This window comes from Chiroxiphia lanceolata, chromosome 3 (assembly GCF_009829145.1).
Source record: "Chiroxiphia lanceolata isolate bChiLan1 chromosome 3, bChiLan1.pri, whole genome shotgun sequence".
Taxonomy (NCBI): domain Eukaryota; kingdom Metazoa; phylum Chordata; class Aves; order Passeriformes; family Pipridae; genus Chiroxiphia; species Chiroxiphia lanceolata.
Genome location: NC_045639.1, coordinates 33,009,912 through 33,030,798, shown reverse-complemented (window position 1 = coordinate 33,030,798; position 20,887 = coordinate 33,009,912). Strand labels below are relative to the sequence as shown.

Here is a 20,887-nt window from a genome sequence, read left to right as displayed (position 1 = left end):
GTAAAACCAATGTTTCACACCACGAGGCAGTATTTATCAGAGACATCTCTTTCACTTCTTAACTACTCATTTGAATAATAAGTAGGAGGTTCACTTAAAAAAACCCTCAAATTTAAAGGTTCTACCTGAGAAATCTGTAAAATTTTCCAAGTGCAGGTATCTGACTACAGTAACACTGGAGCATGTGCTGCAAAAAAACCCCTGCAGACTGCTGCTGCATCAGCTTTAGCACTGGCTTTGTTTAAATTTCAATTATATTTTACTTCATCTTCTAGAAAAAGTCACAAATTACAGAAGTGCGAATTCAGTCATGCCTAGGGAAATTATGAAGACTGTGAAAGTACTGGAGATGACAATTTCCGAGAGTTGAGCCTTTCTTTGTGTCTTAGGTTACTCTTCTATCTTGAATTGCATCTAAATACATATGTAAGCAAGAAATCTATCTTGCTTTTAGTTCTGGTGTATTAACTCATTAGAATGACAAAAAGAACAAAATAAAGACATCTGGGTTTGGATTTTTTTAAAAAAAAAAGAAAAAGCAAGACAGCTAATTCACATTTTGGTCATATTCTGCAAACAATTTTTCTATGAATCCTCTGGAACTTGGATATTTCCACAGTATATCCTTTTCAGCAGTTACTTTTGACCATGGTTGCTGCTTTTTGCTGTATGAAGGACAAGGAGGAGAAAAGCTTGACTGGTCCCAAGCTCTTGGTGGGCTCTTTCAGGACACCTGAATGCTACCTACAATCATTCTTGCCATGAAAGCTGAATTTCACATTCTCTTGGGTTAAAATGTGAAGCCAGCTACAAACTGATCTAGGAGTTCTGCAGGTTATGCAACTGAAGAGTAGTAATATTTTATGTTTTCTAATTTGCTTTAGGGTTTTTTTTATAGAAAAGCAACACCAGAATGTTTTATACTTGACTTTCACTATGACCATAGCTCTGATCCCCAAGACAAATTTTTGTAAATAAATGTTTGGAGGAAACTCCTTTAAAACTTATTTGGCTTTTATTTGTTACCACTCCTTCAAGAAAGTAAACTCTGACCTCAAACAGTCATCCAGAGACTGAAGCTCTACCTTCCCCATCAGCATTTTTTTAATTGTAACTTAGAATTGTGACCTCTTTCATACTGAAAAACAGGAATCCCTTTCTTAAAGAAACCCCATTCCAGAAATTCACAGCTGGTTTTTTGGGTCCAAACAAAGCATTAAATGTGAAAGGGAAGCAACCAGTGCTGCTGCAGCTGGGAACCACCATGAAGGTGCCCCTGTGGCAGCATTAAATTTTTATTTCATTGAAATATAAGAACTTAAAGGCAACATCCAGGTCTCCTTTGCAAAGGTAGGTGTGGTGAGGGTATTTCATGGGACTATTTCATTTTTCCCCATTTTTTTTTTTAGTTTAAATGATAAACTACAAGGTCGTGGATGATGCTGCATATCTTACTCATATACATCCCTATTCAGCCCTGTTCCAATCAAAGGTGTCTCAGTAAGAAAATATATTTCATCCCAGGTGAAATTAAGAAGATGCCAAAAGAAAATCATTGTCAACTTCGCAATCCAAGGGTTTTGGCAGATCTGACTGAACAGAGAAAATGTAAAGCCTTTCTCTTTCATCTCTCCCTCACACACTTCATCTTTACCTAGTATTTTTTTAGAAATTTTTTTTCAAGTCTGTGCTAGTAACCTGAAGTAAAGTGTCCTCCATGTTAAAAAGTCTGGAGCATATTGACAACAATTGGCACTACAATGACAAACACAGGAAAGCTTTACAAAGAAAATCACTGTCCATCAGAATTCAATCTTTGGCATGAGTTACAGTAAAAAATTCTGGTTTAGAACTGAAATCTGGAGATTTTAAGCGAAACATTTTTATTGATGAAAAGAAGACTTAAATGTAAGCTTCTCAGGATATAAAGTTATACCACTAATTGCAATACAGGACAAAAGTGAATTCTGACACTGGCTTGCATTGCCACTGGCAACAGAATTTAGCCTAGATGTACATGGACACTACAACACTGGAGAAGCTGTAATAAGTGCAAGAACAAAAAAAACCTGCCTTACACAAAGAGAATTTGAGAGAAAGATTTACAGGGAAAAGTAAACAGTTTCCAAATTTGTATGCTGTAAACAGTAACTTTAAGGATCATGGTGATATGACTAAATCAGAAGTTTTGCATACACAAAGGTTAGTGGCCTCCAACTGATTCATGTCTCAGCAGACTGCAAACTTCAAACAAAGTTTTTTCTGCTCTCAGAGCTTTAAAGATGCCTCTTCCCTGCACCCCCCACAGTCCCAAGGTTGAGTTCTCTGTTACATAATAATACAAAAGTTTTCATGCAGGGAGACCAACAAAATTCTCTTCTCCTTATCTATCCAGCTTTTTCACAAACCTAGAAAAAACTTAATAATCTTAGAGACAAGTTATACCTCTGTTTAAGTTTGGCCAGATGATGCCAATGGATTCTGAATGTGTTAAATGAGGACAGTCAGCAAGACAAGACTGCAGAGATCTGTTTTCCCTGGCAAATCAGCGTAGTAAGGACAGTAGTAAAGGGGCTGGATGGTTTCTTCCTACCCCCTCATGTAAAGTGTTCTGTTTATTTTCAATCATATGTAGGACTAAGATGTTGGCGTTATCCCATTATTAGGATTTACTAATATATTTTTATGTATTGTGATCATCCAATAGACTCTGAAGTCTATTTATTTAGGCAGTGAGTCTGAACACTCTTAGTCCAAGATTCTGGCAGGATTTTTTCTTGGAGGCTAAATGGCATCTTTCCAAATTGCATGTTGGCAGAGATTTTGGCTGTGCTTAGACCCATGGGATTTACCTCTTTTTGTATTTCTAAGTCATTAAGCAACAATAGCATCTTTATGATATTTAATGTATTGAATTTTACAACCATTGCTCTAGTAGTATGATGATAACATAGTTTATAATGTCTTTTAAATTTTGCTTCCACATGTTGTATTACCTTCCAACTTATGTGTCAACAATTTCTAGGCTTTATATAATGACAACAGGTACTCTGTACATTGAGAGTGTGAGACCTTCCCACATCTGGACAGAGCATTTTGATACCACTTACTACCATAAATACTATCAGAGAAATAGTAACTGCTATAGTTAAGATAGGAATAATGCAGTAATATCTAAGACCAACTGAAATATCTCTGTAAACAGCAAGGTGAGACAGTTTTGATTTTATACCAACTCTATAGCAAATTTAACAAATAATGCTAGGGAACACAGGTGACAAAAAATTGTGTTTTCAATTCCAGACTTCAAAAGCCAGCTACTGAAATAAGCTTCTCCTCTTCCTCTCCCAAGTGCCTCCTGTGCAAGTCTGAAGCAGTTAAAAGATTCTGCGTTTGGAATTTAAATGAGATTACTTACAAAAGTTTTTAAATTAACTGTTTCAGGGCACTAAAACAGACATGTGCTATATAATAAACTAGTAAATATGAAGGTTCCCTGCAATTAGGCCTATGCACTTCAATGCAGATACATAACATACAGTTTGAAATATCTCAACACTCAGCCATTAAAGTAAACAGGGGACACATTCAAAACTCAGTTCATTTGTCAACCTGACAGCAGCTGGAAGATTTTCTGCATGCAAAATATAGGAGCATCTGGCCATCAAGAATATTTAAGACCTTACCTATTGATCTCTTTCATCTGCTTAAATTAATTCAAGATGTTAAGATGCCAAAAAACGGTGATTAAAGATCCCATGCATATAAAGCTGAAATCCCAAAAAGCACTAAAGAGAAGATAATACTAATACTACAAAACAAAACCAGCAGCAGAGTTCCCAAGTAAGAGATTATAAACCTGGAAAGACCAGAAACTTGACTGCCAGAAATGGAGGACAGTATGGCTTCTTAAATGAGAAAGGGACACACACACACACACACAATACGTTTTCTTACCTTGTCAAGAAGGATTTTAAGGAGAAAATGATTGTAAGGGAAGATAAGAAACTAGCAAAGGGAAAAAACATGTTTAAAAACAAAACCCCCACAATATTACTTGCAAGTATAAGCTTCTCTAACAAAGACCTATTGCCTCTGCAGAACTCAGGTTTCACATACTAAATCCCTGGAACAGATTCATTTAAGTTAGAAACTGGAGTTTCACAGCATAAACAAACATGTATTGCTACAATAACTAGGTGACTTTTATTTTTCAGAGAGTGGGACAAAAATCAAGTCCCCAACACCTACCTTCATTCTTCCAGAAACAATTTGACTATAGCAAGGACACTATCCTGTACCTTTCCTGCCTTTTTGGTACTAGAATAGAAATGTTATGGCTTGAAAACGAGATGTAAATAGAACTAGCTATTATTCTATGTCAGGAGCAAAGAGATGACATTAGAGGAGAATCCGTCCACACTAGAAGCCAGACTAAATTAAGTCTTGACCTGTAGCACACTGTGATTCTATCAGAATCTGGCTCCATGCCAGTTAGTCTCAATGTCAGCTCTGCAAACTAAATTCAACTATTAGAAAGTATATTTATCTATAGAAAAGAAGAAAAGCAACACACAATTGCTGCTTACATTTCTAAGTTTACAGAAAAGTTAAAAAGCATTATTTTAGTAGATGAAACACCTAATGCCATTAAGACTGAAGAATACATGACTTCAGAAACATCAAAAAAGAGTGGCAACTATTTCCAATCAAAGCTGTGATTCTACCTAGTCTTTCTCAGGTCATGCAGGTGTCATTCCCACAATGACACTTATTAGTCACTTTAGGGCTTTGTATGGGTGCAGAGTGGGGACTGAGATAACAAACTAAAAGAGCAGAGGAAGAAAAGTTAATTTTTCTTTTCGGGGTTTTTTTTGAGAAGGATTTCACTAAATGCTTTGAATCATTTGTCTAAAACTATTGAACTAAAAAGTATTATAGTATGGTTGAGCAGCACTGCAAATGGACTACATAGTTTTAAACATGGTTATTTATCAGATCACAGCAATCCATCATAGATCTCCTCTCCCTTTTCTTAACTACAGTTTCAACAGGGCAGACCAGGGACACAGGTAGAAGTAGAGACCCAAAACCTATTCCTTGGAAGTTCTAAGAAAGAGGGTTTTATTCAGGAGGGCACCTCACTGTGCCTCTTTGGCCTGATCTCTCCTCAACCTGTGTGGGCTTATCAATTTTTAGAAGCAAATCCTGTAGGACTTTTGCCAGACATTAAGTCATATGCTCTCAGCCCAAGTATGCTGACAAGAATTTGGCGATAATACTAACATTCACCTGAAAAGTCCTTGTGAAAAATGCAGAGAGCAACAATTTTAATGACTTTGTGGAAGGACAGATCACCCACTATGTCACCAAGGTTATAGAAGATGATAACCATAAGACGGAGGAAAAAAATCATCACAATTTCTGGGAAAAGGATGTATGGAGTTCCCTTCCCCCTGCCCCAAGCATAAATTCAGAGATCTGCCCTGAAAGCACAATGCCTCATCTACATCCAGAGAGACTAGAAGAACATATGGTTAGCGAAGCATTTACTTTGTGTGCCATTCCTGGTTCACTTGTTCACTGATGTATGGTGGCAAAAACCACAGTTTATGTACCATTTCATCCCAGGTAGGATAGTTTTGAGCTGAGAAGGAAATGAATACAAAAAATTCATAGCACTAGTTGGTCAGCTTATTTCAGAAAGGCTTTTCTTTTGGTGGCTGTGCACAAGCTTGTTTTATAAGGATTAGCATCTTTATTCTAAAGGGTTTAGCTGTTATATATATAACAAAGAGACATATACAAACAGTACAGATCTGCGTCTGGCTCTTGGGTGTTGACATTGGAGAGAATTCAGTTATAGCAAAGTCCCTAGAGATAGCAGATAGGACTTTATATTCTTTTTCAATTTGGAGGAGTGAATACCTGCTTCTAATACAGAAATAAATGACCTGCTGCACCTGCAAAAGACAGGGTTTGTCTTCTTGAAGAAGGCAAGCTCAACTGTAGACTTCTGTTAGGACAAAAACTTCACTGGGAGGAGAAAACAAAAATGTGCTACAAATACAAATGAATTTGCTACAAGGGAGAGACAGCAGTTTTTCCCAGCAGGGATGTCAGTATGCAATGAGAATGAGTCATTATGATGCAGCTTTGTGATTCAGACAATTCAAAGCCACTCTGGGATGTCAGACCACCAACATATTTTTGCTGTATGTGAATCCATTCAAAGATAAAAAGTATTCTTCAGCTCTTAATAGACTCCCACATCTCTAACAATTTCCTAATAAGATTTTTTTATTTTCTTTTCCAAATTTGTTGCTGCAAATCTGGTTTTAGATAACTTTTTCTCCTTAGTAAAGTGACTGTGTTTGTTTCAGACCACTCTTTATCAGTAAACCTAGAGGTACTATATAGCCATATAGAGCCTTAGGCAATTCAAATATCCTAAACCCAAGATTAGATAAGGACCAAAAACCAGAACTGTTTCGTTGTTAATAATTTTTTAATTCATAAAGCTGAACAAGAAGAGCTCTTCCTCTGCAACATAAGTTTGAAACAACTGCTTTTCTTTCAGCTGAACAGGTTGAGGACAGTATGAATGTTTTCCCTACCCTCATGTTCAAAGTATAGTCACAATGCTCTGTAGCTTATTTGGTGGCAGAATGTAAATTAACATGTAGAGATGGACTAATCCCTTGCTATTTCCTAATCTATTTTTATTAATAATCGCTAGAGTCAGCCTTTGAGCAGAATAGATGTATAAATAGATCTGCAGAGTTCAGGCACACAGTAGGTATAAAACGTGCTTTCTCATTATACACATTTCTAGTCTGCTCTCTAGTCATAACCCTACTAGAATGTTTTTAAACCTACAACATCAAAAAGAAGAAAGAATTTCCCACAGCAACAAAAGTGAGGCATAGAATCTGCTACTCAGAAGAACAGTTGGAAAACCTATGGGAACTTTTCTTCATCCTACTAGCCCCAGGAAACCTGGAAGAGGACTGGAGTATAGTAGATACCATTCACTTAGGATCTGAAAGATTATACAAAAGTTATGAAAGTCAAAGCCTGATTTTATTGATACCAAGAGTTTTTCCTCTTGGTAAGAAAGTAGACTGTGAATGACAAAAACAGATTTCCTGGTGTTTGTGGAGCCTAATGATTAACCACTCTGCAAGATGATTGAAAAATCTCAAGTGCATCACGGGTGCTAGTAGTACAAAGAAAATTTGTGAGATTTGAAGAATCCTTTGGACATCTTTAGGGACTGTAAAAGAATGGATTGATTTCCTCCAGCTCTCTGGAAGCCTGCTCAGAAACAGAGTTTCTCCTTTGGGCAGCGAGGAGAAGTAAATAGCTCAGCAGAAGCAGTCAGGAAGGACAGGGAAATGAGTCATCCTAATCCACTGTAATGATCTCATCAGTCCTTCATTGTGTCAAGTTATAAATATATAGTAAATATTGACAGGCATTTTGAGGCAGGTTTTGAAAGAGAACATTTGTCTTGTTTTTTTGTTCTTGTCAGGACAGATAATCCTCAAAGCAGCTTGTAGTTTCAAAGATTTAGGGAGAAACTCATTATGGAAAATATGAGAAATCCTTTTAGTGCAGATTTTAGGTTGATAAAGGCCAGTGAGGCCTACTGGTGTTTTAAGTGTGAATACTCTCTCCTCATTTTTTCCCTCCACTATAATCTAGTTATGTATTTTACTAGAACCTTTTTATTTGTAACTTCTGACATTTGCAGTCAGTTTTGCCTACCTCAATCTCTGAAGGACCAATGGCATCCTGTGATGTTCTGCATTGTTCAAAATAACATTTGAAACTACTACAAAACATTAACTTCTCATAAATATTGCACGAGTTATTATCTCCATTAAATTTACTATAAAAATTGAATTTCTGTGATTTTCAGACACTTCCAGAATTTGAGGCTTCATGCCTTAACATTCTCATAGACTCTATTCCTCTTTTTTATTACAATTCTATTACACTGCAAAACTATGCTGTATTTTTACTCAGACAAATTCAACTGAGATGGCAAAAACAGAGATGGCAAAAAGTACTCTCTGACACATAGGGCACCACTACCCCAAACACTAAATACCTCCTCATTCAAAACATACATTTCAGAGAAAAGAGTAGAAAATAGGGGAAGAAACATTTTTGTGCCCATGTTTAAAAAATAAAAAAATGAGAAATCGCACCTACTTTGCTTAGAAGTCCAAGCTAAGAGACATTCTTCAAATAGAAAACATCAAACCACATATTTGTGCTATTTGGCAAAGCTGTAAGCAACTGGAAGTTTTTAGGACAGTACACTTCTCATCAGGCAGAATGTTCCTGTCTCTCATTATAAATTACCACAGAGCATTTAAGCTAATACGACTATCAAAGCTAAATCTTTCACGCTAATTACTTGGAAGAATCATACTGAAAGGTATGTTGCAACATCTAAGAGTTTGGTGACTATTCCGCAGATCTAAAACAATCCCAGAATCCAATTTGCATAAAATGCATTAATGCTTTATCATGTAACAATTTAACTCATGTTTTTCAGAACCTAAGACAAAAAGATGAAGAAAACTGCCTACTATATTATTATAAAAATAGTTACAAAACCGTATCTGGTATTTTTCTGCTTATTCACATGGAATATTATTCACGTGGAATATTACTCACACACATGCATTCCATTTTTCATGCACAGTACTCATCAAATCTGACATTATAAACCCGGGATCACCAATGGTCCTTATTCTATTTGACCTCTTCCTGAGGTCAAAAATCTTACAGAGGTCAAAAGTCACAGAGATACCTCAAATTTTGGAGGCCCAACATAAAAAGCATCTCTGTAAGTGATTTTCAAGCACAACTGGAATTGACTACCCAAGAGCTTCACTGTTGCCTAGTAAAAGACAATATACGAGGAATTCAGCTAGGATCTCCAAATGAGAATCTCATCAGCCCTCCATTGTTTACTGCCTGTCCATAATCAGTGTTTCTGATTAAACTACCAGTCTCATGCCAACATAGTCTCACAGTGATGACCTGGTAGAAGCATGGTAGCCACCATGAACTGGCTGTGACACACATGCATACCAAGAACCAGAACTGTCCATTCTTTTATTAAAATGTGAGGTAATCTCAAAAACATATTTCTGTTTACAGGTGACCATGCACACTCAATGTTCAAAAATATAATCATGTTTGTGAGTGCACTACAGAGATTAAAGTTATCATGTAGCTTTAATAAAAGATTCTATCTTTTTCAGCAAAAAAATCTGTTCAATGTAGTGTGATCAATTTTGTTTGGCTTGATTTCTCCACATTAACAAAGAGAACCCAATTAATGAAAGCCATTTAATTTTTTTTTTATCTCATTTTAAATCCTTTTCTCCTTTTGAAGCTAGTTAAGACTGTCTAGAAAAACTTAGGCATCGTAAGTTAATCATTCTGTAGGAACTCATATGAGAAGGCATTAAATCCTATCCAAACTTGGGCATGATATGACATACTTATTTAATGAAAGAGTAATTTCTAGATTCTTTTGTTGAACAGTAAATTAAATTATTTTCACATAAGCTTTGGTTTCTTCCTCTGAAAATTCACAGATGTTACGTAGTTGATGCAGAGCAAATTTCTGCTCACTAACCAAGTAAAAATTAGTTTATAGAAGTTTGGATGAGGTTTGTTCTGTTGTGACAAAAAGAAGAAAGAAGAAGAAACAGAGAAACATTTCTAAAATGATCAGCAAACATATATTCATGGATATCAGGAATGACAGTAGTAAATGCATGGCTAAATTTTAGAAAAAGTAACCCGTTAAGAGTGGGAAGACTGCACCTCAGATCTTACAATTCTGTTTTACAGACAGAATATATATTTACTGGAGACCTTCTTCATCTTTATCTAGTTATTTACTGATCTTAGATACCATACAAAAAGAGATACGGTAATATTAGTGTATAGTATTTTCTAAATCATTAATGAAGATTAATATCAGCACTTTTAGAAGAGTCACCACAATACCAGAGAAGAGCTGTCCAGGAGAATTTGCAACTGGCCATGTTCTTTGTTGTAAATTCCCAAAGAGTAGTTTGAATCACTCTTCCTTTTCTTGTTGTGCAGTGGCCTACACTAACTCTCCCTGTTATTGCTTTATAAAGATGTTAGTAAGAGATTTTCCTAACCACTATTGTTTTAGCACATTAGAAGTGTAGCTTTTCTACCTGCACTGACTGAGCAGTGATTGTGTTATTCAGGGTTTGGGAAAGCAAGGGCATAATTTGGTGAACTGGTCAGAGAGACTCAATGGATGCAATGCTAGTTGGTGAGTGCAGTGAAGCCACTATAATACATGTCAAGCATCACACCCATTCCTGTGACTGAGATAAACTGCTGGGAGGTCACAGCAGCTGTACAATAATTGTCATTCTTTTGCCTTTGTACCTCAAGACTGTAAGCCTACATTTATTCTTAAAATGCAAACGTACCTGCAAAAGCTGTACAAATGCTGGAAGCTTCCCGAGGGATCGCGACTCTCCTTATGGTGAAGGCCTGTGCACTGACTCAGCAAAACTGAAGAATATAGTTTGAACATGTAGCTGGTGACTTTTGGGGGCCATTAAGCTTCCAACGAGCTTGAAATATGTTTCTGATGTTGTAACTCCAGGTGATATAACCTTAAATATGATGATTCAGAAAGACAAACCGGTTACTGGGATAGAGGTTGACTGAACTAATAGAGCCAAAGCAAGAAAAACTGATAGAATTCCCCAATACAAGCCTTATATCTCCCCTCCTTTCACCAGGTACATCAAATACGCTCTTTAGAATTGCAGAAGTTTGGTTGCACAATCTTCCAAGTTTTCATTCTGCTATACCAGAGTCAGTTTTCTTCTCAACAATTCCTCCCCTTTCCCCACTCCTCAAATAACAAATCAGCTACTGTTCAAAAATGGCTTCTTTCCTCAGCAGTACCAGAGACCTGGCACACAGAATTGAGGATGAATTTAAAAATCATGTAACAGCAGCTTTTACAAATATCAGCTCATTGTTAAAAGTGTAATAATAAGTGTCTATGCTAATATTAACTACTTGAAGCTTAAGAAATCTTTTTTTTTTCACTCAGCATTTTTTTTTGTTAGTCCACAAGGAGATATCTGTTTCAAAAGGCATTAGAAAAAAAAACCCCTGCAATAGAAGATAAATACTGCATCCACACAGCAGCACAGATATCTTGCAAGGTGACATTAAACGTGCTAGTTCAGATATCACAGTAGCACAACATTTCATATGGATAATTTTCTTACACTCTTGGAAAAAAGTTAAAGATGAAGGTTATTCTCTGAAAACTCTTGTATCAGAAAGTTTGATTATCTACTGCCTGCTTAGAAATAAGAAGCACCATGCTAGAATCTTGAATCTGCACTACATAGTACTGCAAAGGCTTGCTTCCCTTTGAGCCAGCTGGCAGAAGCAACTCTTAAATTCAAACAAATCCTATTGACTGTTCTTTGAGAAATATGTCTATATTCTTCAAATAATTTAGGAAGGCAAGCTTTAGCAGCAGATTTCAGTATATCTGTCACAAATGGCAACTGACAAGCAACCCAAACCATCTCTTACATCAGCAGAACAATCAGTCCAGTGTCAGTCAGGAGGACACCAATACCTGCTGGGGGTACTCCTGCCCACATAACTGCTACAGCTTCTAGATGCTTCCAGAACTGAATTGTAAGGGTAAAACCCCACACATCAGGAGAACTGGTTGAGGTGAGAAAGACAGCAGAATATTCCTTGTTTTTTAAAGGAATTTTATTTAGCAACTATTTATTCACAGAAAATTTTACTTTACCTGTTTTTCCTGAAAATAAAAAGCACAAAATCTCACAAGAAGAATTGTTATTTTAATATTATTGACAGACCATGCAAATGTACTTTTCACTTATTCACTAAATTCTTAGTTGTGTTTTGACAAATATTATGAATACCCTGCCAAAAAGGAGTGCTATTTTACATTTTAGTTAGAGTTCACTTAAAAATTTATCCATTGAATTTTAGAAAATCTATGTACATTTGATGCAGACCTATTTGTAAGGTAAAGAAATTTGTTACTAAGTTACATTTAAACACTAAATAATTAGACTAATTCCTAACTATTATATTTTTCATACAGAATCAAAGTTCAATTGCTACACACAGAGAGAGTAAACAACTAAAATCATTTTGATTTCAGACACTTTCAACACTGAATTTAAAAAATAAACATCATCAATTTAATAATTTTCTTAACACAGTACATGGAAACTGAATTATTTGCTATGATTTAAGAATTTCTGTAACACATTACTTCCAGGATGAATTTTATTTTGGTTTGCAGTTCCTGGAACTGACAGTGAGTTGATGGCTATCTACTAACTACATAAATTTCTATTAATCTGCTTATCCAAACTCATACAAATAGAATGTATTGTTTCAGGTGGGAAATAAATTGAAAAGCAATATTTTTATTTAGATGCATTTTGGTATTATAAATCTGATTAAATTTAAATTTGAAATTACAGCCTCTATATACAGCCTAGGCGCTGGAAGAGGTTGCCCAGAGAAGCTGTGAATGGCCCATCTGTGGAAGTGCTTAAGGCAAGGTTGGATGGGGCTTTGAGCAATCTGGTCTAGTGGGAGATGCCCCTGCCCATGGCAGGGGGGTTGGAAGTAGATGATCTTTAAGGTTCCTTCCAACCCAAGCCATTCTGTGGCTCTATAATTCTATTAATGCCCATATGTCGGAAATAACCTATTACAGTCGTCTAAATAAAAAGCTGCATCAAGTATTCCTCAAATATTAAAAATTATAGAATCATTGAATCATTTCAGTTCAAAAAGACCTATAAGATCATCAAATCCAACCATTCACCCAGCACTGTCATGCCCACCACTAAAACACGTTCCTCAGTGCCACATCTACACATCTTTTAAACACCTCCAGGGATGGTGAGTCCACCACTTCTCTGGAAAGCCTGTTCCAGCACTTGACAACCCTTTCCATTAAGAAAGTATGTTAGATATGGAAGCATGATGAAGAGACTTCTTATTTTTGAAGAAAAGAAAGATTGACAAATTATTTTACGATACTACACACTGCACTTAATGGCAAAATGAATTGCAACCTTTATAGTAATTTTCAAAACATTCATCTTCTCATATCAGCAATTTGCTCCCTGCTGTGATGGCCTTCTGGTTTCTGACTTGATTCCTTTAAGTTTTATCAGCAGCTCTGAGAGAACATTTTCATTGTTCCAAATGTTTCATTCAATTTTGAATGAGCAGGACAGCATTGGCCTTTGTCCTCCTCTTCTGTGGTACATGATAAATGTCCAGAAACACTGAGGCAGGACTGTGCTCCTATAGGTGTTAGGACAGATGCTGAAACAAACACGGGGACAGACCAAAGCAGTGCCCCAAGGGCTGGGAACCTCAGCCCGCACCTGCCCAGGATCCCGGAGAGGATTCATACAGAGGATGTAGGAATAGCTAAAGCTGGGGTGCCAAGTGGATGGAGCCAGGCTCTTCTCAGTGGTTCTGAGCAACAGGACAGGGGGCAACGGGCAGAAACTGATGCCCAGGAAGTTACACCTGAACACGGGGAGGAATTTGTGTACTGTGCAGTGACCGAGCCCTGGAACAGATTGCCCAGAGAGGTTGTGGAGTCTCCTACACTGGAAAACCACCTGTACCCAATCCAGTGCAATGTGCCCCAGGATGACCCTGCCTGAGCAGGGAGGTTGGACCAGATGACCCACTGTGGTCCCTTCCAACCTTTCCCATTCTGGAATTCTCCCGGGCAGACTCCATATGCACTCGCACAGGTGTGTGTGCCTACCCTCGCTATCTCACAAACTAGTTATTGCCCGGGGTCAGCTCCAGCCCCTGGGCGGCACAGGGCACCTCCCGGCCGCGCCCAGCCCCAGCCCCAGCTCCGCCCACCCCTCTGTCTCCCCTCACGCCGCCACCTACGGCGGCACCCGGCGGGGGCGGGGCCCAGGCCCGGCGCAGCTCCCGGCGTGCCCCGCGCGGGTGTCATGGCGGCTCCCTGCGGCCGCTTCCCGCACATGGGCTGAGGGGACGCGCCGGCAGCTCCTGTGTCTCTGTCGGCGCGGGGGTCGCGACAGCGAGCGAGGCGGTGGGGAGCGGGCAGGTCCGGGGCGGCGGGACCATGCTGGCTCTGGAGCGCGCCCTGCTGAGGGGCTTTCTCAGCGCGGCGGAGTCCCTGGAGTGGAAGCAGGGCGAAGTCGCGGCCGCAGGTGAGGGAGGTCCCGGCCCGGCGGGGGAAGGTGTCTGTTCATTGTGGGTGTCCGAAGACACGAGGCTGAGCCGGGGCCGCAGCTGGTGGTTCTCTCCCCCGCGAACTTGTACCCCCTTGGCACCCTTTCCGCTCCTCGCCGTGCTCCCAGGGGCTTTTGCCGGCGCCGCAGGGCGCGGGAGGCCGTGGGCGGCCGTGGGTTTGTCATGCTGGAGGAGCGGGAGCGGCACTGCCGGCGGGAGCGAGGCCAGAGGAGCGGAGGCTCCGCGGAGTTCCTCGATCTCTCCCTGCCGGTCTGGCTGGTGGCGGGGCTGCGGCTGCAGCAGTGCCGGTGCCCGGTGCCGGCCACTTCGTGTCGGCGCTCTGGAGGCTTCTCATCACGGGACTGCCTTAGACTACTTCGCAAGTGAGAGGCTACCTGCCTATTTAAACGTGGCAATGAGGTGAAGCTTGCTCCTGGAGCAAAACCTGGGACTGAAAAGTCTGGCATGAGCTACCCGTTCTGTATTTATCACTTATTCGATCATAGTTGCTTGAGGGATCAGTGGAAAATAAGTCTCTTGAGGGGACTTGATTGGGTTGTTACTGACCCAGCTTTCCTGCAGGGGAACGCAGCAGCTTTTAAAATGTAACATTTGTCATGAAAAGGCACTTCTATATTTCAGGCAGGGTAAAAATACAGCTGTGTTCAAGTCATGTGCCATGTTGTTTAGAATGCTTAGAGCTTGTAGCATATTGAAAGTCTCATTTATCCTTACCTAAGCACTTACTGAATTTTGGAAAAGGACTGTGCAGAGCTAATCAACCCTGTTTCTTGATATTACATTTTATTTGACCTTAATAATTTGTACTGTCCCAGGAACGGTAGCTGATGTGACTGACATCTGTCAGCTCTGTCTTATCCTTTCAGCAAGAGCTGTGCAAGCTGTTTGTGGTGGGGAGGTTTTTTGATTGCTTTTTTTGTTGTTTGGTGATTGGTTTTTATTTAGCTTTTGTTTGTTTTGGGGAACTTTAACTAGTGTGCTGCTGTAAGATGTGGGGAAGACTTGTTGAAGAAAGTTGTCTTGCAGTAGAGATAGAAAATGGTGGGATTTGTGATGATTCTTAGTCATCACTTACATGGGCCCTTCCTATTAATGGTCCTGAAAATAAATTTAAAAGCTGTCACCTTGAATTTGCGTAGTGTCTTACAAGAAGCTATACACAGAATCAAAAGCAAATTTTATGTGCTTACGGTTATGTTACTGGCCTCAATGTTCTTCATTAGTGTCCCACAGCCCACAGTTTATTTTACAAACTGCAGCATGTTTTGTCAGGGCAACTATAATCCAATATAAAGAAGTTGTCATTTGGTGAAAGTAAGTGTCTCCAACACATAGATTGAAGAAAGTTTCTTGTTATTTCTATTCTTTGTGAGAGCATGATGTTAGCAACATTGTGGAACCACTGCTGTTCCTTTGTATATGTCCTTCCAGGTACAGCTCAAAGTGGTTTTTAAATAAGCTGCCACAAATGATGTAGATCGTTCAGTAGATCATTGTGGCAGAGAACAAAAGTAAATTGTGGTCAACAGAGTGGTCCAGAGATATTAGAATGAATGAATCTCACCCATTCTACAGAGTCATCCATTGCTATTATTGAAGGTGGTTCTGTGTTTGGTCTTCCTGTATTTCTAAAATTTAGAATACTTGGTTTTGCTGGATGAGCTTGGAGTTGATATTTGGATCACTTCTTTGCACAGGTGCAGCCTGTGTGGATCTGTACCTGGGCTAGTGTTAAATTGGCTGCCTCAGCTACTAATATTAGTGCAACAACAGTAACACTGAGGGCATGGGAGCTGCAGTCCCCAGTTGGAAGCACAGATTAATATTCAGGCACTTAGGCCATGCAGACCTCTGTATTTCCTCAGCTGCACCATCTGCATCGTCTCCATGAGTTGTAGCCACAGCTGCAGCATAGGCAGATACTGGTTTTGCTCAAGAATAGAAGGTTTTAACATGGTTAAATTCTTCTAACAGCTGCTGGATTGATTGCACAGTAGCACATCTGAAGAAAGAAGGGAAGATATCTTCTGTGAACAAAGTTGTAACCTGGGTCAAGAACTTGATGAGTCTGAAGCTTCTTAGAAATTAAGCGTGTAGCATTTCATGACTTCTCTTTGTCCTTTGTCTTGAAGGCTTAAGAAATATTCATGGATCTAAATCCATGTTAATAGTTACTCCTGAGAATCTGCTTCATATGGAGGCTTCTCATTGAGATAGTATAGTTATCACAGGAAAATAATTCCTTTATAAAAGTAAAATCTATTGCCCATTCTTTGTGATTATTCTAAGCATGTAAATGAAAGACTAAGTACTTTCTACAGTTTTACGTAAGAATTTATTCACTGAGCTCTGCAAATACTGAACCATTTTTATTTGTTGTGTTTCCCCTCAATGGGTTCTCCAGTCTGTAAAATTATTGTCTTATCTATAGGATTTTACTTTTAAAGGGGAGTGATATATATATTTTCATTTAAATACGTCTTGAAAGACAAAATTGTTTCAAAGCTGATACTGATTTCTGTGGTTTGTTGTTTTTTTTTTTCTCTTCCAGAAAGTGGATCATTATTGCAGTTGATGTTTGATGGGAAATATGAGGCAATCTTTTCAAATTCAGCCATCTGCAGTGTTTTCAGTGTGTCTTCTGTGACGGAGGAGAACATTGACACTTTTTTGGAGAAACAGATTCTAGCATACCTGGACTGTTCTGTGGAGGCTGATAACGTGGAAAGGTGGAAATTATTATTTATTATATGGAAGGTTAATAGAGGCCATGTTTGATTTTTACAAAGGGCATTTTAAAAAAATAATTTGTGATGTAGGGCCTTCAAAATTCGTGTACTGAGAGGAAAGCAGAAAACAAATTTCTTAGGTTGTTTCCCCCACTCCCTTGGGCATCTATTCATGACTATCCAGTGAAAAAAACAATGATATTGTGGTATGGTTTTTTTAAAAAATATTAACTTTATTTACAGTGATTACGTCAGAAGCTGCTGGTATAACAAAGCCACAAATGTGAATTCATATTGCCATATATCATCAAACCATTTATTAACAATTTGCTCTCTGAAATGTTGCATTACATTTATGTGACTACTTGAAGTACCGTATAATGTCACTGTCCAAGCAACACCTGTATTTCTAAGTCTGATTTATAGTAAGGTTGTTCTACTCTTCTTAATGTAAAATGAGTAACATGTGACTTGTGGAGGCTGTTCTTCAATTAATTATATTCTTCCCAAGACTTTCTCTGATAGATTATCTATTAATTGTGTTGCATATGCTAATTGTTGCTTTAAATGAGTCTGAATTTACTGTTTACACTTTGCTGTATGAATAATGATTAGGCTGAAATCTGTCATGCGAGGGATAGTAGAAGCAGAAAACTATACATGGGTGTGTGTATTTATTTTAAAAGATGAAAGTAAAAAAAAATTTGCCGGAAGAAGAACAAAAGATAAAAGAAGATAAAAGTTAAAAAAATAAATGTAAGAGGAAGGTACTGTGTTGTCAGTAAGTGTTGGTTGAGTACAAATATGTGTGTTTTGGTATGACAGACATAAACCCAAGAATTTTTGCTACAGTATCAAAGAAAAACAAATAGGTGACACATCTAAAATATTGAGCTGAGATTTGTAAGTGATCTTAGTGTGTCAAAAGCGCATCTTCTAGTGTGGTACATAATATGATGTGTTCCTGTTTTCTGAGTTGGAACATTCAGAGGTTTTTCCCATGTGTTTTTTCTGTAGGCGTTTTTCTTTTCTTTTTAATTTTTTTTAAATTATTTTGTTGTGCTGTTACTGTTCAATATTAGCTGGAGAAATTTTTCAATATCGCTAGAATCTATCATCTTGCAATAGTTTATTCTGAATAAAATGACAAGGAAAGAAAAATCTGTCAGGACTTGAAACACACCCAGTCCTGATCCAGATCATTGCTTGAAATGTGTCGCTGCCTTTATGAGCCATTTAGCTTCTTGAAGGTAATCATAATCTAGATCATGAAACTTTTTATGTATTCTGTCATAGTGCACTCCTATTGCAGAGAGCAAAGGAATTTTTTCCTTGCATGCTCCTGCTTCAGCTTTTCAGTCTTTGAGGTTTTTTTTAGTTTCTTCTGCAATTCTAGGCAGCATTAGAAGCCCCCTTGCAGGAAGATATGGAGGCAGATCTGCAATATTTAGCTTCTCAGAAGCAGAGGGTTTTCTGCCCGAAATTACAGCCTGAAGTTTTATTCAGAATGAAAGTGTGTAGTTTTCAAAACGTATCAGCATCTGCCAGAAACATTTTTGTTTGTAGCAGTCAAGTGAATTTTTCAAGCTCCATTAATAATAATTTAAGAAGCTTTGGGTGCAGAAGTAAGTTGTAACTTTCTCTTGATAGAAAAACTTCTACTGAAGTTATTTATCTGAAAGACAGATAATTTACTATTTTAGGTAGGCACTGCTTATAGCATTTAAATCTGTACTGTGTTTGTCTCCGATGACTTTATGGGTTAAAATAGCTGTTACACAACTGTTTTTCCTACTTGCAGGCCCTATGTCCTGCCTTGTGGAAGGAATAAATGTAACTTTTGCACCCTGACCTTGCATAACCTATGGTGAAACTTTTTTGTCTATTTTTTTAATGCGTAAAATGTCATGTTCTTTTTCCACTGAGTGATTCAAAGGAGTGCAGCAAACCTCTTAAGTTCTAGCCCAGAAAATTCAGTAAGACATGGTTTTCTTGTGACTTTTTGTAGATGGGATAAATTAAAATATGTTATTTTCTCCCCTAAATTGAAAGTTATAATTCTGGAGATTTAAAAACTCAATGGGAGTTGTATTCAATCAGAAACAAAAAGTTGGAGTATGTTAATATTATTCTTTTAGCACAATATAAACACAATACAAAGTGTGGTTTTATAATATTGTTAAAAGAACTCTTAGGGAGTTCTTTTTCTGAAGCTAAAACTGAACAGCTTGAGGGCAAAACAACTCAACATTTGGATCTAGATTGTAATTTCTTTGACTATAACCTGTAACTTTTTCCAGTTTCAAATCCATGGTTCTGTAAGAAAAACGATTTAGCAGCGTTTGAAAATTTGCTGCAACTTTTTTCTATTGTTTTAACTGCTTGCCTCCTTCCCCTACCCCAGACACGTTTTCACTATGGCACTTTTAACCTTTACAGCTTAAAAATGGAGCATTCCTTACAATAAATATATTGAATAGGAGATTTTTTCTTTTACTTTTTTCCTGCTATTGCTACTCACTTCACTGGTTAACAGTTATCTCCTACAGAAAATGTAGCTTCACAGCTGTATTTTAAATCAGGAAATTGTAGAGGATGGAGCAATAAGATCTGTGTTGTCCATGTAGAGGAGGAATGCCTTTTTTTTTTTTTTTCCTGACCTCCATGTGAAGGAGGTACATTCATTGCCTGGCCTACAGTTTCTAAAGACTGGAAGGAAATAGTGTGAGGACACAATGAAGAAGTAGATTGTTTTCAGAGAGCTTGTTGCAAAACAACTCGAAAGTCTCTTGTGTTTGGTTCCAAAACCTAAAGGAACACTAACACTGGTTTTTATTGCCTGTGTATCCTTATACCTTGTTCAACATATAAATGAATACCAAACTTTGCAAAAGAAATCCATACCATAAAGTTTGTTATGATTTCCCAACCTGAACACTGAATGGTATTGCTGGTATTTTTCTTGGCACATCTGATGGTTGGGTAACTGGTGTGCTATGTCATGAAAAATAAAAATGAAGAAATTTTTGCTGATTCTGCAACAGCTTGCTTTGATGTACATGAATTGAAAAAATAACAATTCATTGTTTAAGTTTACTTTGACTTCTCTTCTATTAATTTCTGGCTGCACTAAAAAGAAAAGTAAAGCTCTCCAAACCAAAACCTGTAACCTAATCACATCTTAAGCATAGCAGGGCTACTGAATATTTTCTTACTCTTATTTTATTTGTAGCTTCTAGCATTATGTGCAAATCCATTATTTTTTCAAATTCAAATGCACTATTATTCTTTATTTTGAATTTCAGGAAGATTTGATACAGCAATATGAATGTTAGAGTGGAGTGTATATAAGCATCTGATTTTGCATCATGGAGAACAATTGTTCTGGATGTGGTGTAAACTGTTAAAAAAAGGCAGCAAACCCCCCATTCACATAGAGAAAGGAAGAACAAGATATGTAGATACAGACATATGTCTAAGTACAAAATAAATTCAACTATGTAGATCACCATACTAAGGGAGACATGAGCAACAGACCCTCTGTTGCCTTTCAGGCAGCACAGAAGAGCAGTTCTCAGGCAGCCTTTGAGAGGTGAGCATCTGCAGGTCTGCGTTGTAAGTGTGAAGGGCAGTCAGGAAGACGGAATGATTTTTTTCCCTTGGAAAAAAACTAGGGCATAGGCATGGGAGGTTAGCATTTGCAGGGATTGGGGTTTGAAATTGATTTTCCAATATAGAGTGCGTGATAAGGAGACTGGAAGTTGGTCGTGAATCTGAAAATGGGAGGGAAAAAAAACCTT

At 38.0% G+C, this 20,887-nt stretch overlaps 1 protein-coding gene across 1 annotated transcript in view; it reads left to right on the top strand.

Moving 5' to 3' along the window:
* The first annotated feature begins 14,087 nt into the window (after positions 1 to 14,087).
* TTC27 (tetratricopeptide repeat domain 27) overlaps positions 14,088 to 20,887 on the top strand; it is a 124,569-nt gene continuing 117,769 nt past the window's right edge. The window contains exons 1-2 of the mRNA XM_032683979.1: positions 14,088 to 14,315; positions 16,910 to 17,087. Coding sequence (XP_032539870.1) covers positions 14,228 to 14,315; positions 16,910 to 17,087 — 266 coding nt within the window. The 5' untranslated portion in view covers positions 14,088 to 14,227. The remainder of the gene's footprint in view (positions 14,316 to 16,909; positions 17,088 to 20,887) is intronic.